The 14,491-nt window shown below is 45.1% G+C and overlaps 1 protein-coding gene across 1 annotated transcript in view; it reads left to right on the top strand.

Moving 5' to 3' along the window:
- Nucleotides 1–14,491, top strand: part of herc1 (HECT and RLD domain containing E3 ubiquitin protein ligase family member 1) — a 265,419-nt gene that overhangs the window by 78,204 nt on the left and 172,724 nt on the right. The window contains exons 10-18 of the mRNA XM_078199818.1: nt 1,390–1,561; nt 1,653–1,787; nt 3,448–3,613; nt 6,309–6,434; nt 7,960–8,178; nt 11,147–11,299; nt 11,399–11,531; nt 12,367–12,558; nt 13,641–13,862. Of these exons, the coding sequence (XP_078055944.1) occupies nt 1,390–1,561; nt 1,653–1,787; nt 3,448–3,613; nt 6,309–6,434; nt 7,960–8,178; nt 11,147–11,299; nt 11,399–11,531; nt 12,367–12,558; nt 13,641–13,862 (1,518 nt within the window). The remainder of the gene's footprint in view (nt 1–1,389; nt 1,562–1,652; nt 1,788–3,447; nt 3,614–6,308; nt 6,435–7,959; nt 8,179–11,146; nt 11,300–11,398; nt 11,532–12,366; nt 12,559–13,640; nt 13,863–14,491) is intronic.

Below are 14,491 nucleotides of genomic sequence, written 5' to 3'. Positions count from 1 at the left end.
TTTGTGTCAGCCACGGCCACTGGTAAGCACTCTTATCTCAAGTCAGAATGTCATAAATTCAAGAACTTGACATTTCTGTCATTTCAGTGTGTTAGTGAGATTGGGCAGCACCTGCTGAACAACCCTGAGTGTGTTCATAGTTGCACCAACAACCAATTTGAGATAATCCGTCAAGTTGATAATGTGGTTTACTTGCGCTCGCTACAAACAACTTGTTTTCATACGCAGGGACCCACTCTCTGCAAACACAAGGACGTGTTCAAGCCTTGTCTTTCTTGAGTTACCTGGAAACTTGGGAAGCCTGTAGTTTCCTGCTGCGTTCCATGGCAACACCTTGGCCAATCGGATTCAACTTGCCAACCAATCCGCATCCTTTTTTCCATCTTTCTTTTCCCCATTTGTTGATGTCAATTAATGTCTGTGGCATCTGCACAGATCCTTCTTGTGAGAACATTAGTCTGGTTGATGTAACCATTTGAAAATTTGCCTTCATGTATTTGTCCTGATGAGTGCAAGATCAAAAGCTCTGACAACGTGTCTCTTTTATCAGCAATATTCTAGTTTTGTACAACCATACAACTCATAGAATCATATCTTTAGAAGATGTTCTACAGCAACCTGCCACAGCCCCTTTGAAAACACCTCCCAAACTCGCAACCACTTGGGAGAAACAAGGAAGTTGTTGCCCTGGTTCCCTGGCAAGGATTTGCCCCTAAATCAATTATCCAAAACAGTTCTACATCTTGTGAAAACTTGGTATCTACATTTCTGTATCCGATAGGTCAGTCGTGGTTCAGTTGATAGCACTGTTGCCACTTGAGTCACGTGGTTCAAGTTCCACTCCAGGCTTCAGCACAAAACTCAAAGCTGACACGGGTGGTACTGGAGGTGTGTGGCATTGTCAGAGGTGCCGTCTTCTGGATGAGACCAAACCACGATCACATCTGCCTTCTTGGGTGAATGTGAAAGATCCGATGGCTTTTTCCAAAGTCATCACTGGTGTCCTGACCAGTATTTATCCCTCAATCAATGCCACACACAAAAAAAAAAATTTGTTTTTATCGCATTGCTGTTTGTGGGAGTTTGCTGTGTGGCTATTGCCTGCTATAATACAATAGTAACTACACTTCAAAAGTATTTCATTGGACAAATGGTGCTTTTGAGATGCCTGATGACCGTAAGAAATACTATATAGATGGAAATCCTTTTAACCTGTCATTTACTGCCCTGCGAGAGAGTGGTGTCCTGAGATTAGTGTTATATAAATGTAACGTTCTTTCTTGCATTGTTGTGTTGAAACATCTAACTTGTTGAGCATTGCCGTTTAAAGGTGTTGATTTAGATATAACCTATTTATCCCAATACTGTGCTTTCCTCTTTTAATTGTAGATAATGAGGTGTATGCTTGGGGCAATAATTCTATGGGACAATGTGGTCAGGGAAACTCAACGGGTCCAATCACCAAGCCCAAGAAAGTGATCGCTTTGGATGGAGTGGCATGTCAGCAGATTTCTGCTGGAACTTCCCACAGCCTGGCTTGGACAGCTTTGCCCAGAGACAGGTGAGAAAATGCAACAAAAATTGCCTTGGTGTTTTAGACAAGTTGCTGTTTTGACAGATGCTTCATCTCGACACCTGTTTTGTTACGACAGACAAGTTGTGGCTTGGCACAGACCTTACTGTGTGGATTTGGAAGAAAGCACCTTTTCCCACCTAAGATCGTTTCTCGAATGGTACTGTGATGGGATCAACAGTGAAGTTCCCCCCCTGCCTTTCCCGTCATCCAGGTAGGATTGTCTGTTGTAAGGTCTGGTGAGTTAGAACTCAGTTTAAGTTTATATATTAGCGCCACAAGTTGGCTTACATTAACACTGCGATGAAGTTACTGTGAGAATCCTCTAGCCGGCACCTGTTCGGGTACACTGAGGGAGAATTTACCACAGCAAATGCACCTAACCACCACGTCTTTCTGACTGTGGGAGGAAACCGGAGCACCCGGAGGAAACCAACGCGGACACTAAGAGAACGTGCAGACTCCGCACAGACAGTGACGCAAGCCGGGAATCAAACCCGGGTCCCTGGCATTGTGAGGCAGCGGTGCTAACCACTGTGCCACCATGCTGCCCCATTCATGCGGTTTGAAGACTGTTGACATTGTGACGTAAGATTAGATTTGGGTCAAGTTCCGATTTTATAATATTGAAATTTACAAATTCTGCATCGACCAAGCTGGCCTAAGCAGAATTACATCTGTAACTATACCATCAACATTAGATGTTTTCAGTGTCACGCTTGACATACTTTGCAACTATTTATTCACTTTACTGCATGCTGTCATAGTGAAGTGCATCTAGCCAGCTGATTGTGTAGTCTTCAATTTAATAGGATTGTGCTTATCTCCTGCAACACCAGTTTAGAATTTATGTAGAATTGTTGTGAGTGTTCTTTCAATTAATCAAAATGGTTCATGTGGCAAATTTAGTGTTTTTAGTTCATGCCAGCAAAGGAGAAATTCATAGAATTATAGAATCCCCACAGTACAGAAGAAAGCCATTCGGTCCATTGAGCCTGCACAGGCAACAATCCCACCCAGGCCCTATCCCCGTAACCCCACATATTTACCCTGCTAATCGCCCTGACACTAAGGAGCAATTTAGCATGGCCAATCCACCCAACCTGCACACCTTTGGAGTGTGGGAGAGAACCCACTGGGAGAACGTGCAAACACCACACAGACACCCCTCCAAGGCCAGAAATGAACCCGGGTCCCTGGCGCTGTAAGGCAGCAGTGCTACTAACCACTCTGCCACCGTGCTGCCATTAGCCCTAGAAAAGATATTGTATAGTATTAATGTGCAACAGCTCAACTTTTCATAAAGTTCCATAATCCACTACTTTAGTGGAAGAGTTTAACTGTTTTAATATAAACCTTCCACTATTGTAATGAATGTGTTAGTCAAACCAAGTCAGTAAATATATGTGGAGTAATATCTCTGTATAATCACAAGAGGTTATATGTTTAGAAACTAATATTTGGATTTGCTTTTACCTTTAACTATATTAATTATTTTGACAACTCTAGTGTTTGGAAGATTGTCCAAATCCATTGGTCTGGTTTTCACAATTAGATTTTGGATTTGCTTGAATACTAAGTATTCTCTTAAATATTAGTCCAAAGATGTGTGGGTTAGGTCGATTGGCCATGCTAAATTGCCCCTTAGTGTCAGGGGGACTGGCTAGGGTAAATGCATGGGGTTGTGGGGATAGGACCTGTGTGGGATTGGGGTAGGTGCAGACTTGATGGGCCAAATGGCCTCCTTCAGCACTGTAGGATTCTATACCTCTATATTTTCAAGCTGTGTTGGCATTGTGGGTTTTTATGTTCACCAAATATCTCTCCTCTTCAGGTTTAGATCAACTTTATTATCAATCTTCTCTTTTTAATAGGGAACATCACAATTTTCTTAAGCTTTGTCTCAAGCTGCTCTCCAACCATCTGGCACTGGCCCTAGCTGGGGGTGTGGCCACCAGCATCCTTGGGAGACAGGCCAGGCCACTGCGAAATCTCTTGTTTAGATTAATGGACTCCTCTGTGCCAGATGAAATCCAAGAGGTGAGTTATTTCACAGTCATTCTTTCATATTTGAATTGCTTATTGCCTGATAGATTGAATTCCCTTTCATTATAGCACTGTTGAGATGTTTGCACTTGGGGCAGCAACTTAATCTCATCGGCATCCTTCCAACCATGTGAGATGTATATGGAACAAATCCACTAGCGGTGGGAGCGTTTCACAAGGCGCGCCTTTGTTGATCTGAGAGAGGCAGGTTCAGCCACAAGTGCTGCATTGTCAGGTGTTGTTTTGATATTAGTGCCTGGTGACAAGCTGCTGTAACCGTGGCATCGCATGCTGGCCCACAGATACTGTCACCAATTCTCTCTGTTGGCTAGTGTCACCAAGATGTGAAAATCCATGTTTGTTTGGAGCCTTCATGTCATGCTTGCAAGCATCCTTGAAGCAGAGATGGGGGCATCAAATGCTCTGGCTACCTCCTCATACAGAATATCCTGGAATGTGTCTACTTCCTGCGAATCTGCTCAAACCCGCAGAGTTACCTCTGCTTGATCAATGCTAACATAGTTAGGTTTGCCTTTTGAGGAGACTTTCACATTCACGATTTTGTTCTTCCGTGAGATGGCAAGAATGCAGGCATTGAAAAGGAAAACTATCGAGCTTTCTTTCTTGATGGTTGCCAGACATCCATCCTTCACAGCCAAACAATGGGGTGCTGAGGGCACAGGCTTCATGAACCTCAATCTTGGTCCTAAGAGTGAGCTGCTTGTTTTTCCATGAACACTTCATGAGTCTGCCAAACGCATTAGCAGCTTTCCCCAAGTGTGAGTCCAGTTATGCATCAAGAATCATATTGTCTATCACTGTAAACCTAAGGCAGAATATTTGATTTATTTTCACATGTATTACTATACAGTGTAAAGTATTGTTTTTTCCACGCTATACAAAGCATACAGTTCATAGAGTACATAGGGGAAAAGGAAAGGGTGCAGAATATAGTGTTACAGTCATAACTAGCATGCAGAGAAAGATCAACTTAATATGTGGTAGGTTCATTCACAAGTCTGATGGCAGCAGGGAAGAAGCTGTTCATGAGTCGGTTGGTACGTGATCTCAGACTCTTGTATCTTTTTCCCGATGGAAGAAGGTGGAAGAGAGTATGTCCGGGGTGCATGGGGTCCTTAATTATGCTGGCTGCTTTGCCGAGGCAGCGGGAAGTATAGACAGTGTCAACGGATGGGAGACTGGTTTGAGTGATGGACTAGGCTACATTCACAACTATTTGCAGTTTCTTGCGGTCTTGGTCCAAGCTGTGGTACATCCGGAAAGGATGCTTTCTATGGTGCATCTGTAGAAGTTGCTAATTCGGAAGCAAAAAGATGTCTGACTGAGTTGAACAGTACTGTGAACTGTGCTCCAGTGAGATAGTCATTGTCCCAGACTGTGTTTGACACTCTCCCCAGCCCTCTGTCGTGGCTGAGTTCAACACCGGCCTTGTCACTTGAAGGCCATTGTTGCCGTGGTAAACAGGCACCCAGGAAGGATGGAATTTCAGCAGATCGTGCGTGATGCAAGAATCATCATCTACAAAAACAAAGGTGACCGAGGAGACTGCAACTTTGCAGCAACACCTCACTCCTCAGCGTCACTGGGAAAGCTTTCGCTAGAATGGTGCTGGAAAGACTCCAACGTTGCAGACAGTCCAACAGGAGGAGCAATCTGCCATGCTGGTAGATCTACAGTGGGGCATGATCTTCTCCCCATGCCAATTACAAGAGAAGTAAAGGGAACAGGATATTCCTGTCTACTTTAATTTTGTGAGATCTCAGAGGTAGACGTTTTAGGGTGGTGTCACCTAGTCAGAATGTACCTCTGCAAAGGAATCCCTGTGAGTTGACCCTATTAATTTCATGCTGTTCAGTGTCTCTGGCATCTTGGCCGCTAGTTGCATTTTAGTATTTTGCAGTAAATAGCATTCTCCCTCTCAATGTAATCAGGAAGTGTGATTGATGAACTGCTAACCACTAGCACAGTGCTCTTTGTGGCTTCCTGACTGAAAGAACAACTGAATCAGCTTCCAATGCCTTTTGTAATAAGTGAGCATTCAACCTGTTTTGAAAACCAAGCACAGAAGATGTAGGAAGTCGGAACTAGAGTAGGACATACGGCCCTTTTGAGCCTGCTCGCCATTCAATATGATCATGGTTGATCCTCTATCTCCATACCTTACACCCACAGTCACCACAAACCCTTGACATCTTTTTAGAGTCTAAAAATCTATTCCTCCTTCGAGGCTCTTACTAGAACTAGGGGGCATGGCCTCAAAATAAACAGGAGCAGATTTAGGACTGAGTTGAGGAGGAACTTCTTCACCCAAACGGTTGTGAATCTGTGGAATTCACTGCCCTGTGAAGCAGTTGAGACTACCTCGTTGAATGTTTTTAAGGCAAGGATAGAGAGATTTTTGAACAGTAAAGGAGCTCAGGGTTATGGTGAGCGGGCGGGTAAGTGGAACTGAGTCCACGAAAAGATCAGCCATGGTCTTATTGAATGGCGGAGCAGGTTGGAGGGGCCAGATGGTCTACTACTCCTGCTCCTAGTTCTTATGTTCTTGTATCTTCTGTGACTTGGCCTCCACAGCCTTCTGTGGCAGAGAATTCCATAGGTTCACCAGTCAGAAGTATGTACCTATAATACCACATAATAGACCTGTGCTTTTTCCTTGCTGTTTTAGGCTGTCATAGAGACATTGTCTGTGGGCGCTACCATGTTACTTCCACCACTGCGCGAAAGAATGGAGTTGCTGCATTCACTGCTTCCGCAGGGCCCTGATAGATGGGAAAGCTTAACAAAAGGACAAGTAAGTACATTGTTTTTGAATATAGATATCTGCAAAATTCAATCAAACACGCTGAAAAATTTACAACACAAAGGAATTTGATGCAGCACAGTGGTTAGCACTGCTGCCTCGCGCCAGGGACCCGGGTTCAATTCCGGCCTTGGGTCGCTGTCTGTGTGGAGTCTGCACGTTCTCCCTGTGTCTATGTGGGTTTCCTCCGGGTGCTCCGGTTTCGTCCCACAGTCCAAAGATGTGCGGGTTAGGTTGATTGGCCGTGCTTAAGTTGACTGTCGTGTCTGGGGGATTAACAGGGTAAATATGTGGGGTTACAGAAAAAGGGCCTGGGTGGGATTGTGGTTGGTACAGACTCGATGGGCTGAATGGCCTCCTCCTGCACTGTAGGGATTCTATGATTCTATGAATTATGTCTTTGCTGATCAAAAGAGTCATCCAGCCTAATCTTACCTTCCAAGGTAGCCCTACGATTAATGGCATCTTCCGAGCGCACATCCGAGTATTTTGTTTTCAAGGGGATTGGGATTTCTGTCTCCTCCTCCTTTTTCAGGCAGTGCTACACCGAGTCCTGTGCACCTATTACCCGGAGCTCCAAGTTCAGCAATACTTCACAATTCTCAGCCCCTGTATTGAAATCCCTCTGTGACTTTGCTCACCCTCCGTCTGTAATCTCCTCCGCCCCAACAAAGCTTCTGAAATATCTGTGCTGATCCACCTCTGGCACCTTGTTCAATCGCTCTCCCATTGGTGGTCGTGCCTTTTGTTGCTGAGGCCCTGAGTTCTGGAATTCCCTCCCTAAACATCGCCGCCACCTCGCTTTCCACCAAATTCCTTATAAATCATTGAACAAGCTTTTGATCATCAGCCCGAATATCACCTTGTGTGTTTTCGATGTCACATTTTATTTGCTATCTCTTCTATGCTGTGAAGCACCTTGGGGCATTTTAAGACATTGAAAGAAAATACAAGTTTGGCGGCACAGTGGGTTAGCACTGCTGCCTCACAGCGCCAGGGACCCCGGTTCGATTCCTGGCTTGGGTCACTGTCTGTGTGGAGTTTGCACGTTCTCCCCACGTCTGCGCGGGTTTCCTCCGGGTGCTCCAGTTTCCTCCCACAGCCCGAAAGATGTGCTGGTTAGGTGCATTGGCCGTGCTAAATTCTCCCTCGGTGTACCCAAACAGGCGCCAGAGGGTGGGGACTAAGGGATTTTCACAGTAACTTCATTGCAGTGTTAATGCAAGCCTACTTGTGACACTAATAAACAAACTTTAAACTTAAACTTTATTTCCAAAGCCCTGCAAGAAGCAAATTACCAAAATTACTCAATTATGCGACTTTCCAATTAATACACCAGGAATTTGCGGTGATATTAAATTTATTCTGCCTAGTAACCGGCTGTAACACAGAAATATAAATGCTGGCACTGAACTTGTAAATTTCTTTGTTGATTTTGAAGTGTTTAAATGGACATCTGCTATACATTGCTGTACATTATACATTGGTGTAATATTAATTTCACCTTGTTTTCCAGAGGATGCAGTTGGATATTATTCTTACTAGCCTACAGGATCACACCCATGTGGCTTCCTTGCTGGGTTATAGCTCTCCTCCTGATGTTGAAGCCTCCTCTACTGGATCAAATTACAGTGGCTTCCCTGACTCCTCATTCAGCTCCCAATCCAGTCATCCTGATACACATCTGGCAGAAATCTTGATGAAGACGCTGCTCAGAAATTTAGGATTCTATACTGTAAGGGGCTTTCTCTTTGAAAATATGTTGACTGAATTCAATTCCACTCTGTCGTAGTTTTTTTTCTAAGCAAAAAATCTTGCTGCTTGTGAAATATAACCGAGAGATTGTTAACTGATGACCTAGAGGAGAATTGATTTTATTTTTAACCCTTCATGGAAGGGATATTCAGAGGGAGACTAGTTATCGCTAAGCATAAGATGAAGGAGCAGAAGCAAGCCATTCGGCCCAGTGTGTCTGCTCACTGAGATGCTGGCCTGGACTGGGATGGGCACGGTATTCATCGATATCATGGGCGATCTTTTATAATCTTCAACTCCACTTTCACATCTTATCCCCACAACCCTTGATTGCCTGTTTGGTTAAAAATCTGTCTCTCAGCCCAGGGCAGTATGGTGCCACAGTCGTTAGCACTACTGTCTCACAGCGCCAGGGACCCGGGTTCGATTCCGGCCTTGGGTCACTGTCTGTGTGGAGTCTGCACTTTCTCCCCGTGTCGCATGGGTTTCCTCCGGGGCTCCGGTTTCCTCCCACAGTGTGAAAGACGTGCTGGTTGGGTGCATTGGCCGTGCTAAATTCTCCCTCAGTGAACCCAAACAGGCGCCGGAGTGTGGTGACTAGGGGATTTTCACAGTAACTTCATTAGTGTTAATGTAAGCCGACTTGTGACACTATTGAATAAACCTTGAACATACCTCACAACCCAGTCTCAACAGCAAAGAAATTCACAGATTCACCAGCCTCAGAGAAGAAATTCCTCCTCAGCTCTGTCTGAAATGAAAGACCTTTTGCTTTGAGATTATGCTGCCTGGTCCTTGACTCTCCTACATGAGGAAGCATCCCCTCAGCATCTACCCTGTCAAGCCCCCGAGAATTCAGTATGTCTCAATAAGATCACCTCTCGTTCTTCAACTCCGGTGAGTACAGTCCCAACCACCTTAATCTCTCCTCAAACGAAAACCCCTCCATACCCGGGATCAACCAAGTGAAGTTTCTTTGAGTGGCACAGTGGTTAGCAATGCTGCTCACAGCATCCGAGTTGGGTATGATTCTGGCCTTGGGTCGCTGTCTGTGTGGAACCTGCACGTTCTCCCAGTGTCTGCGTGGGTTTCCTACCAAAGATGTAAGGATTGGCCATGCTAAATTGATCCTTCGTGTCCAAGGAATTGCAGGTTAGGAGGATTAACGGGGTAAATGTGTGGGATTACGGGGTTAGGGCGCCGGGTTGGCCTGTTTAAGATGTCGGCGAGTTGGTGCAGATTCGATGGGCTGAATGGCTCCCTTCTGCTCTGTCGAGATGCTAGGGTTCTATGGGCTGCCTCCAATGCCAGTGTATCTTCCCTTGGATAAGGAGACCAAAACTGTCCTCAGCATTCCAAGTGTGGTTCCTTGTATCATTTTAGCAAGACTTCCCTACTTTTATGCTCCATTCCCTTTGAAATAAAGGCCGACATTCTGTTTGTTTTCCCAGTTACCTGCTGAACATGCATGCTAGCTTTTTGTGATTTCTGCGCGAGGACCCCCGAATCCCTCTGTGCGGCTGCTTTCTGCAGTCTTTCTCCATTTAATGGGATGTCGCCTTTAAGATTCTTCTTGGTAATGGAGATCCTGGGAATGAAGCCCTGTGCCCTTTGAGTTAACTTATTTCTCAGAAATTGAGAAAATAAATCATGCTGTGTATGCATATTAAATTTTAATCAATAAAAATTGAGCGAAGTTGGTTCAAAGAATGGGTAGCTCCAAAACCAAGCATAGTTGAGGGTTACAAAATTTTGTTAAGCTGACGAAAACACGAACATTGTAGATTAGGTGGATTGGCCATGCAAAAATTGCCCCTTAGTGTAGAGGAGTATCAGTAGGGTAAATACATGGAGTTATGGAGATGGGGCCTGGGTGGGATTGTTGTTGATGCAGGTTCATAGAGTCAGAGGTTTGCAGCATGGAAACAGACCCTTCGGCCGAACTTGTCCATGCCGCCCTTTTTTTTTTTAAACCCCCTAAATTAATCCCAATTAAATGCCCACATTTGGCCTGTATTGCTCTATATACACCTTACCCATGTAACTGTCTAAATGCTTTTTAAAAGACAAAATTGTTCCCGCCTCTACTACTACCTCTGGCAGCTTGTTCCAGACACTCACCACCCTCTGTGTGAAAAAATTGCCCCTCTGGACCCTTTTGTATCTCTCCCCTCTCACCTTAAACCTATGCCCTCTAGTTTTAGACTCCCCTACTTTTGGGAAAAGATATTGACCATCCAGCTGATCTGTGCCCCTTATTATTTTATCGACCTCTATAAGATCACCCCTAAGCCTCCTATACTCCAGAGGAAAAACGTCCCAGTCTATCCAGCCTCTCCTTATAACTCAAACCATCAAGTCCCGGTAAATTTTTTCTGCACTCTTTCTAGTTCAATGGGCCAAATGGCTTCCCTCTGCACTGTTTGAAGTTTATTTATTAGTGTCACAGGTAGGCTTATATTAACATTGCATTGAAGTTGCTGTGAAAATCCCCTAGTTGCCACACTCCAGTGCCAGTTCGGGTACACTGAGAGAATTTAGCATAGCCATTGCACCCTAACCAACATCTTTCGGACTGTGGGAGGAAATCAACACAGACACGGGGAAATCATGTGGACCTCGCACAGATAGTGACCCAAACTGGGAATCGAACCTGGGTCCCTGGCGCTGTGAAGCAGCAGTGCCACCATGCAGCAGGGTAAATACATGGGGTTACGATGATAGGGTGTGGGTGGGATTGTTGTTGGTGCAGGTTGAATGGGCTGAATGGCCTCCTTCTGCACTGTAGGGATTCTATGATGTACTCCTAAAGAGGCTGTATCCCAGTGTGTTTGTTTATGTTTCATGCAGTTTAAAGTTCTCCTATTCTATGTTAATGTGTTGCAGTTTGATTAAAATCTTGTTAACAATGTCAAACCTTCTTCTTACACTGTATTCATTCTAAACAGGATCAGGCTTTTGGAGAACTGGAAAAAAATAGTGACAAGGAGCTTCTGGGGACATCTTCAGCTGAGAACAGCCAGCCAGCTCACTTGCATGAACTGCTGTGCTCTCTACAGAAGCAACTCTTGGCATATTGCCACACCAACAGCGTCAATGAGGTATACGCCTTGACCTTCCCTGGGGGAAATGTAGATTTGAGATATTTTTTCCTGTTGAACTTTGTTGATTAACTTAAAAAAATGGTCATTTTTGTTTAGAGCTCCAGCAGCGTCGCTTTATTGCACAAACACCTCCAACTCTTATTGCCCCATGCGACTGAAATATACTCCCGTTCTGCAACACTGCTGAAAGAGAGCTCCTGGAATGGGAGCGTCAGGGACAAGCTTCAAGGTGACTTCCTTGCTTCTACTTAATTTCTATTTCAAACAATCCATTTTTTGTTGTTGTAATAGATTCCTATATAATTTTTATTAGTTTAATTTTTAAGAGTAGGTAATAGAGTTTAGTCCGTGCTGGTGCCTATATGTCACATAGGACTCCTGCCGCTTTTCTAGCATAGCCTTCCATTCCTTTATCCATCATGTGTTTTCCTCTTAAATGCATCAATGGCTTTTGCATCAACCCTTCACAGTGGTGGCTGATTCCATATTCTAATCACTCTCTGGGTAAGAATGTCCTCCAAATTCTCCAAGAATGTTTCTCCAGGAGGGAATTTCTCCTGAATTCCCTGTTGGATTTATTGGTGACTATCGTGTGTTCATGGCCCCAGGTCTGACCTCGCCTCCCAGTCATAGAATCCCGACAGTCAAAAACAGGCCATTCGGCTCTTCAAGCCTGCACCAACAACAATCCCACTCAGGCCATATCCCACAAGCCCACATATTTACCTCCCTAATCCCTCTAACCTTCACATCCTGGGACACTAAGGGGCAATTTAGCATGGCCAATAAACCTAAATCGCACATCTTTGGACCGTGGGAGGAAACCGGAGCACCCGGAGGAAACCCACGCAGACACGGGGAGAATGTGCAAACTCCGCACAGACAGTGACCCCAAGCTGGAATTGAATGTTTCGTTCTCCACATTTTTCTGAGTATGTTATTGTATGTAACCCACATGTTACTATTGAGGTAAAATGTTTAGCTACTTCTGATTTGTGTACAGCGGCAAGCACTGGTTTAAAGCAAATCTTCCATATACCTATGCAGCATTATTTTCCTTGCAGGTGTTCTGTATGGATCAGCAGCAGGGAGCATGCTCTGTCAGATCATTAACTCCCTGCTGTTGCTGCCTGTCTCTGTGGCGAGACCAGTGCTGAGCCACCTGCTGGATCTGCTGCCCTCCTTGGATCGCCTAAACCGCCTTTTACCAGCTGCGGCACTTTTAGAGGAGCAGGAGCTGCAGTGGCCATTACATGGTAAGAGGCATGCTCAGGTATTGTTTTATTTTTTGTTTATTCGTTCAGTGGTTGTGAGCGTTGCTGACTAGGCCAGCATTTGTTGCCCATCGCTAATCGCTCTTGAACTGAGTGGCTGGCTAAGCCTATTTGAGAAGGCATCAACCACATTGCTGTGGGTCTGGAGTCACATGTAGACCAGACCGGGTAAGGATGGCAGATTTCCTTCCCTAAAGGACATTAGTGAACCAGGTGAGTTTTTCCGACAGTTGATAATGGTTTCATGTAGGTTTACCAGGCTGATTCCGAGGATGGTGGGACTGATATATGAGGAGAGATTGACGAGGTTAGGATTGTTTCCGCTGGAGTTCAGACGAAGGAGGGGGGAATCTCATTGAGACTTTTATAAAATTCCAACAGGACTAGACAGGGTAGATGCAGGGAGGATGTTCCCGATGGTGGGGGAGTCCAGAACCAGAGGTCGCAGTCTGAGGATTCGGGGTAGACCATTTAGGACGGAGATGAGGAGACATTTCTTCACCCAGAGAGTGGTGAGCCTGTGGAATTCACTACCACAGGAAGTAGTTGATGTCAAAACATTGAATGTATTCAAGAGGCGGCTGGATATAGCACTTGGGGCGAATGGGATCAAAGGTTATGGGGAGAAAGCAGGATTAGGCTATTGAGTTGGACAATCAGCCATGATCGTGATGAATGGTGGAGCAGTCTCGAAGGGCCGAATGGCCTCCTCCTACTCCTATCTTCTATGTTTCTATTAGACTTTTAATTCCATATTTTGTTATTGAATTCAAACTGGGGTCCCCAGCTCATTACCCTGTGTCCCTGAATTACGGGTTCAGCAACAATACCATTTTGCCATCGCCTCCCGCCTCTGATGATTAACTGAATGTGTCATGTGATAACAAGAGGTTAAGGGTGGGGGGGGGGGGGGGGGGGGGGGGGGGTGGTGGTGAGGGAGAGGAGTAGTGTACAGATCTCCTTTTGTAACTTAAATTCTGCATTTTCAGAGATTAAAGAAAGGCTGTGATCATTTTCCCTGAAAAGCTCTTAACAATATATTTTATGGGGACTTGTATTGTTAGGTACTCTTGAAAGTGCTGACCCTGATGATTTGGCTATACCTCAGCCTGCCCAGCCCTGGGTGTGGCTTGTGGACCTGGAACGAACTGTTGCACTACTTGTAGGCCGTTGTCTCGGTGGAATGCTGCAGGGCCCACCAACGTCATCTGAGGAACAAGATACGACGCACTGGCTAAAAACACCTCTGTTCAGCAATGGATTGGAAATGGATCTTCCCCAACTCGGTAAAACTCATCATTTGCTATTTCCTAAATGCCTGGCTGGACCTTCAGTAATTCGGCTTTGGAAAATATAATGAGGTGTAACCTTTTTGCTCCATCTCGATGCACACAGCTGTTTGCAGTGTGCAACCGTGTGTTCAGAGTGGTTTACAAAGCCCATTTTTGACCTATAGAATAAAAATACTTCATAGCAACGAATGTGCTCGCTAACACGACAGTGTCATTGTGCCACCTGTGCTTAACATTTCAATGAGTAAAGTAAAGTTTATTTATCAGTGCCACAAGTGAGGCTTACATTAACATTGCAATGAAGTTACTGTGAAATTTCCCTAGTCACCACACTCCGGCGCCTCTTCGGGTCAATGCACCTAACCAGCACGTCTTTCAGACTGTGGGAGGAAACCAGAGCACCCGGAGGAAACCCACGCAGACACGGGGAGCAGGTGCAAACTCCACACAGAGAGTGACCCAATCCGGGAATCGAACCCGGGTCCCTGGCGCTGTGAAGCAGCAGTGCTAACCACCGTGCCACCTGTGGAATTTAACAGCGCAGTGGTGAATGGTGTTTCAGTTGCTGTAACTTCAGCTGAACTTCTGCTCCTTCTTAAGTTAAGATTCAGAACCTGCACTGC

Source organism: Mustelus asterias, chromosome 29, assembly GCF_964213995.1.
Source record: "Mustelus asterias chromosome 29, sMusAst1.hap1.1, whole genome shotgun sequence".
Taxonomy (NCBI): Eukaryota; Metazoa; Chordata; class Chondrichthyes; order Carcharhiniformes; family Triakidae; genus Mustelus; species Mustelus asterias.
This window is presented reverse-complemented; position numbering and strand designations above follow the sequence as displayed.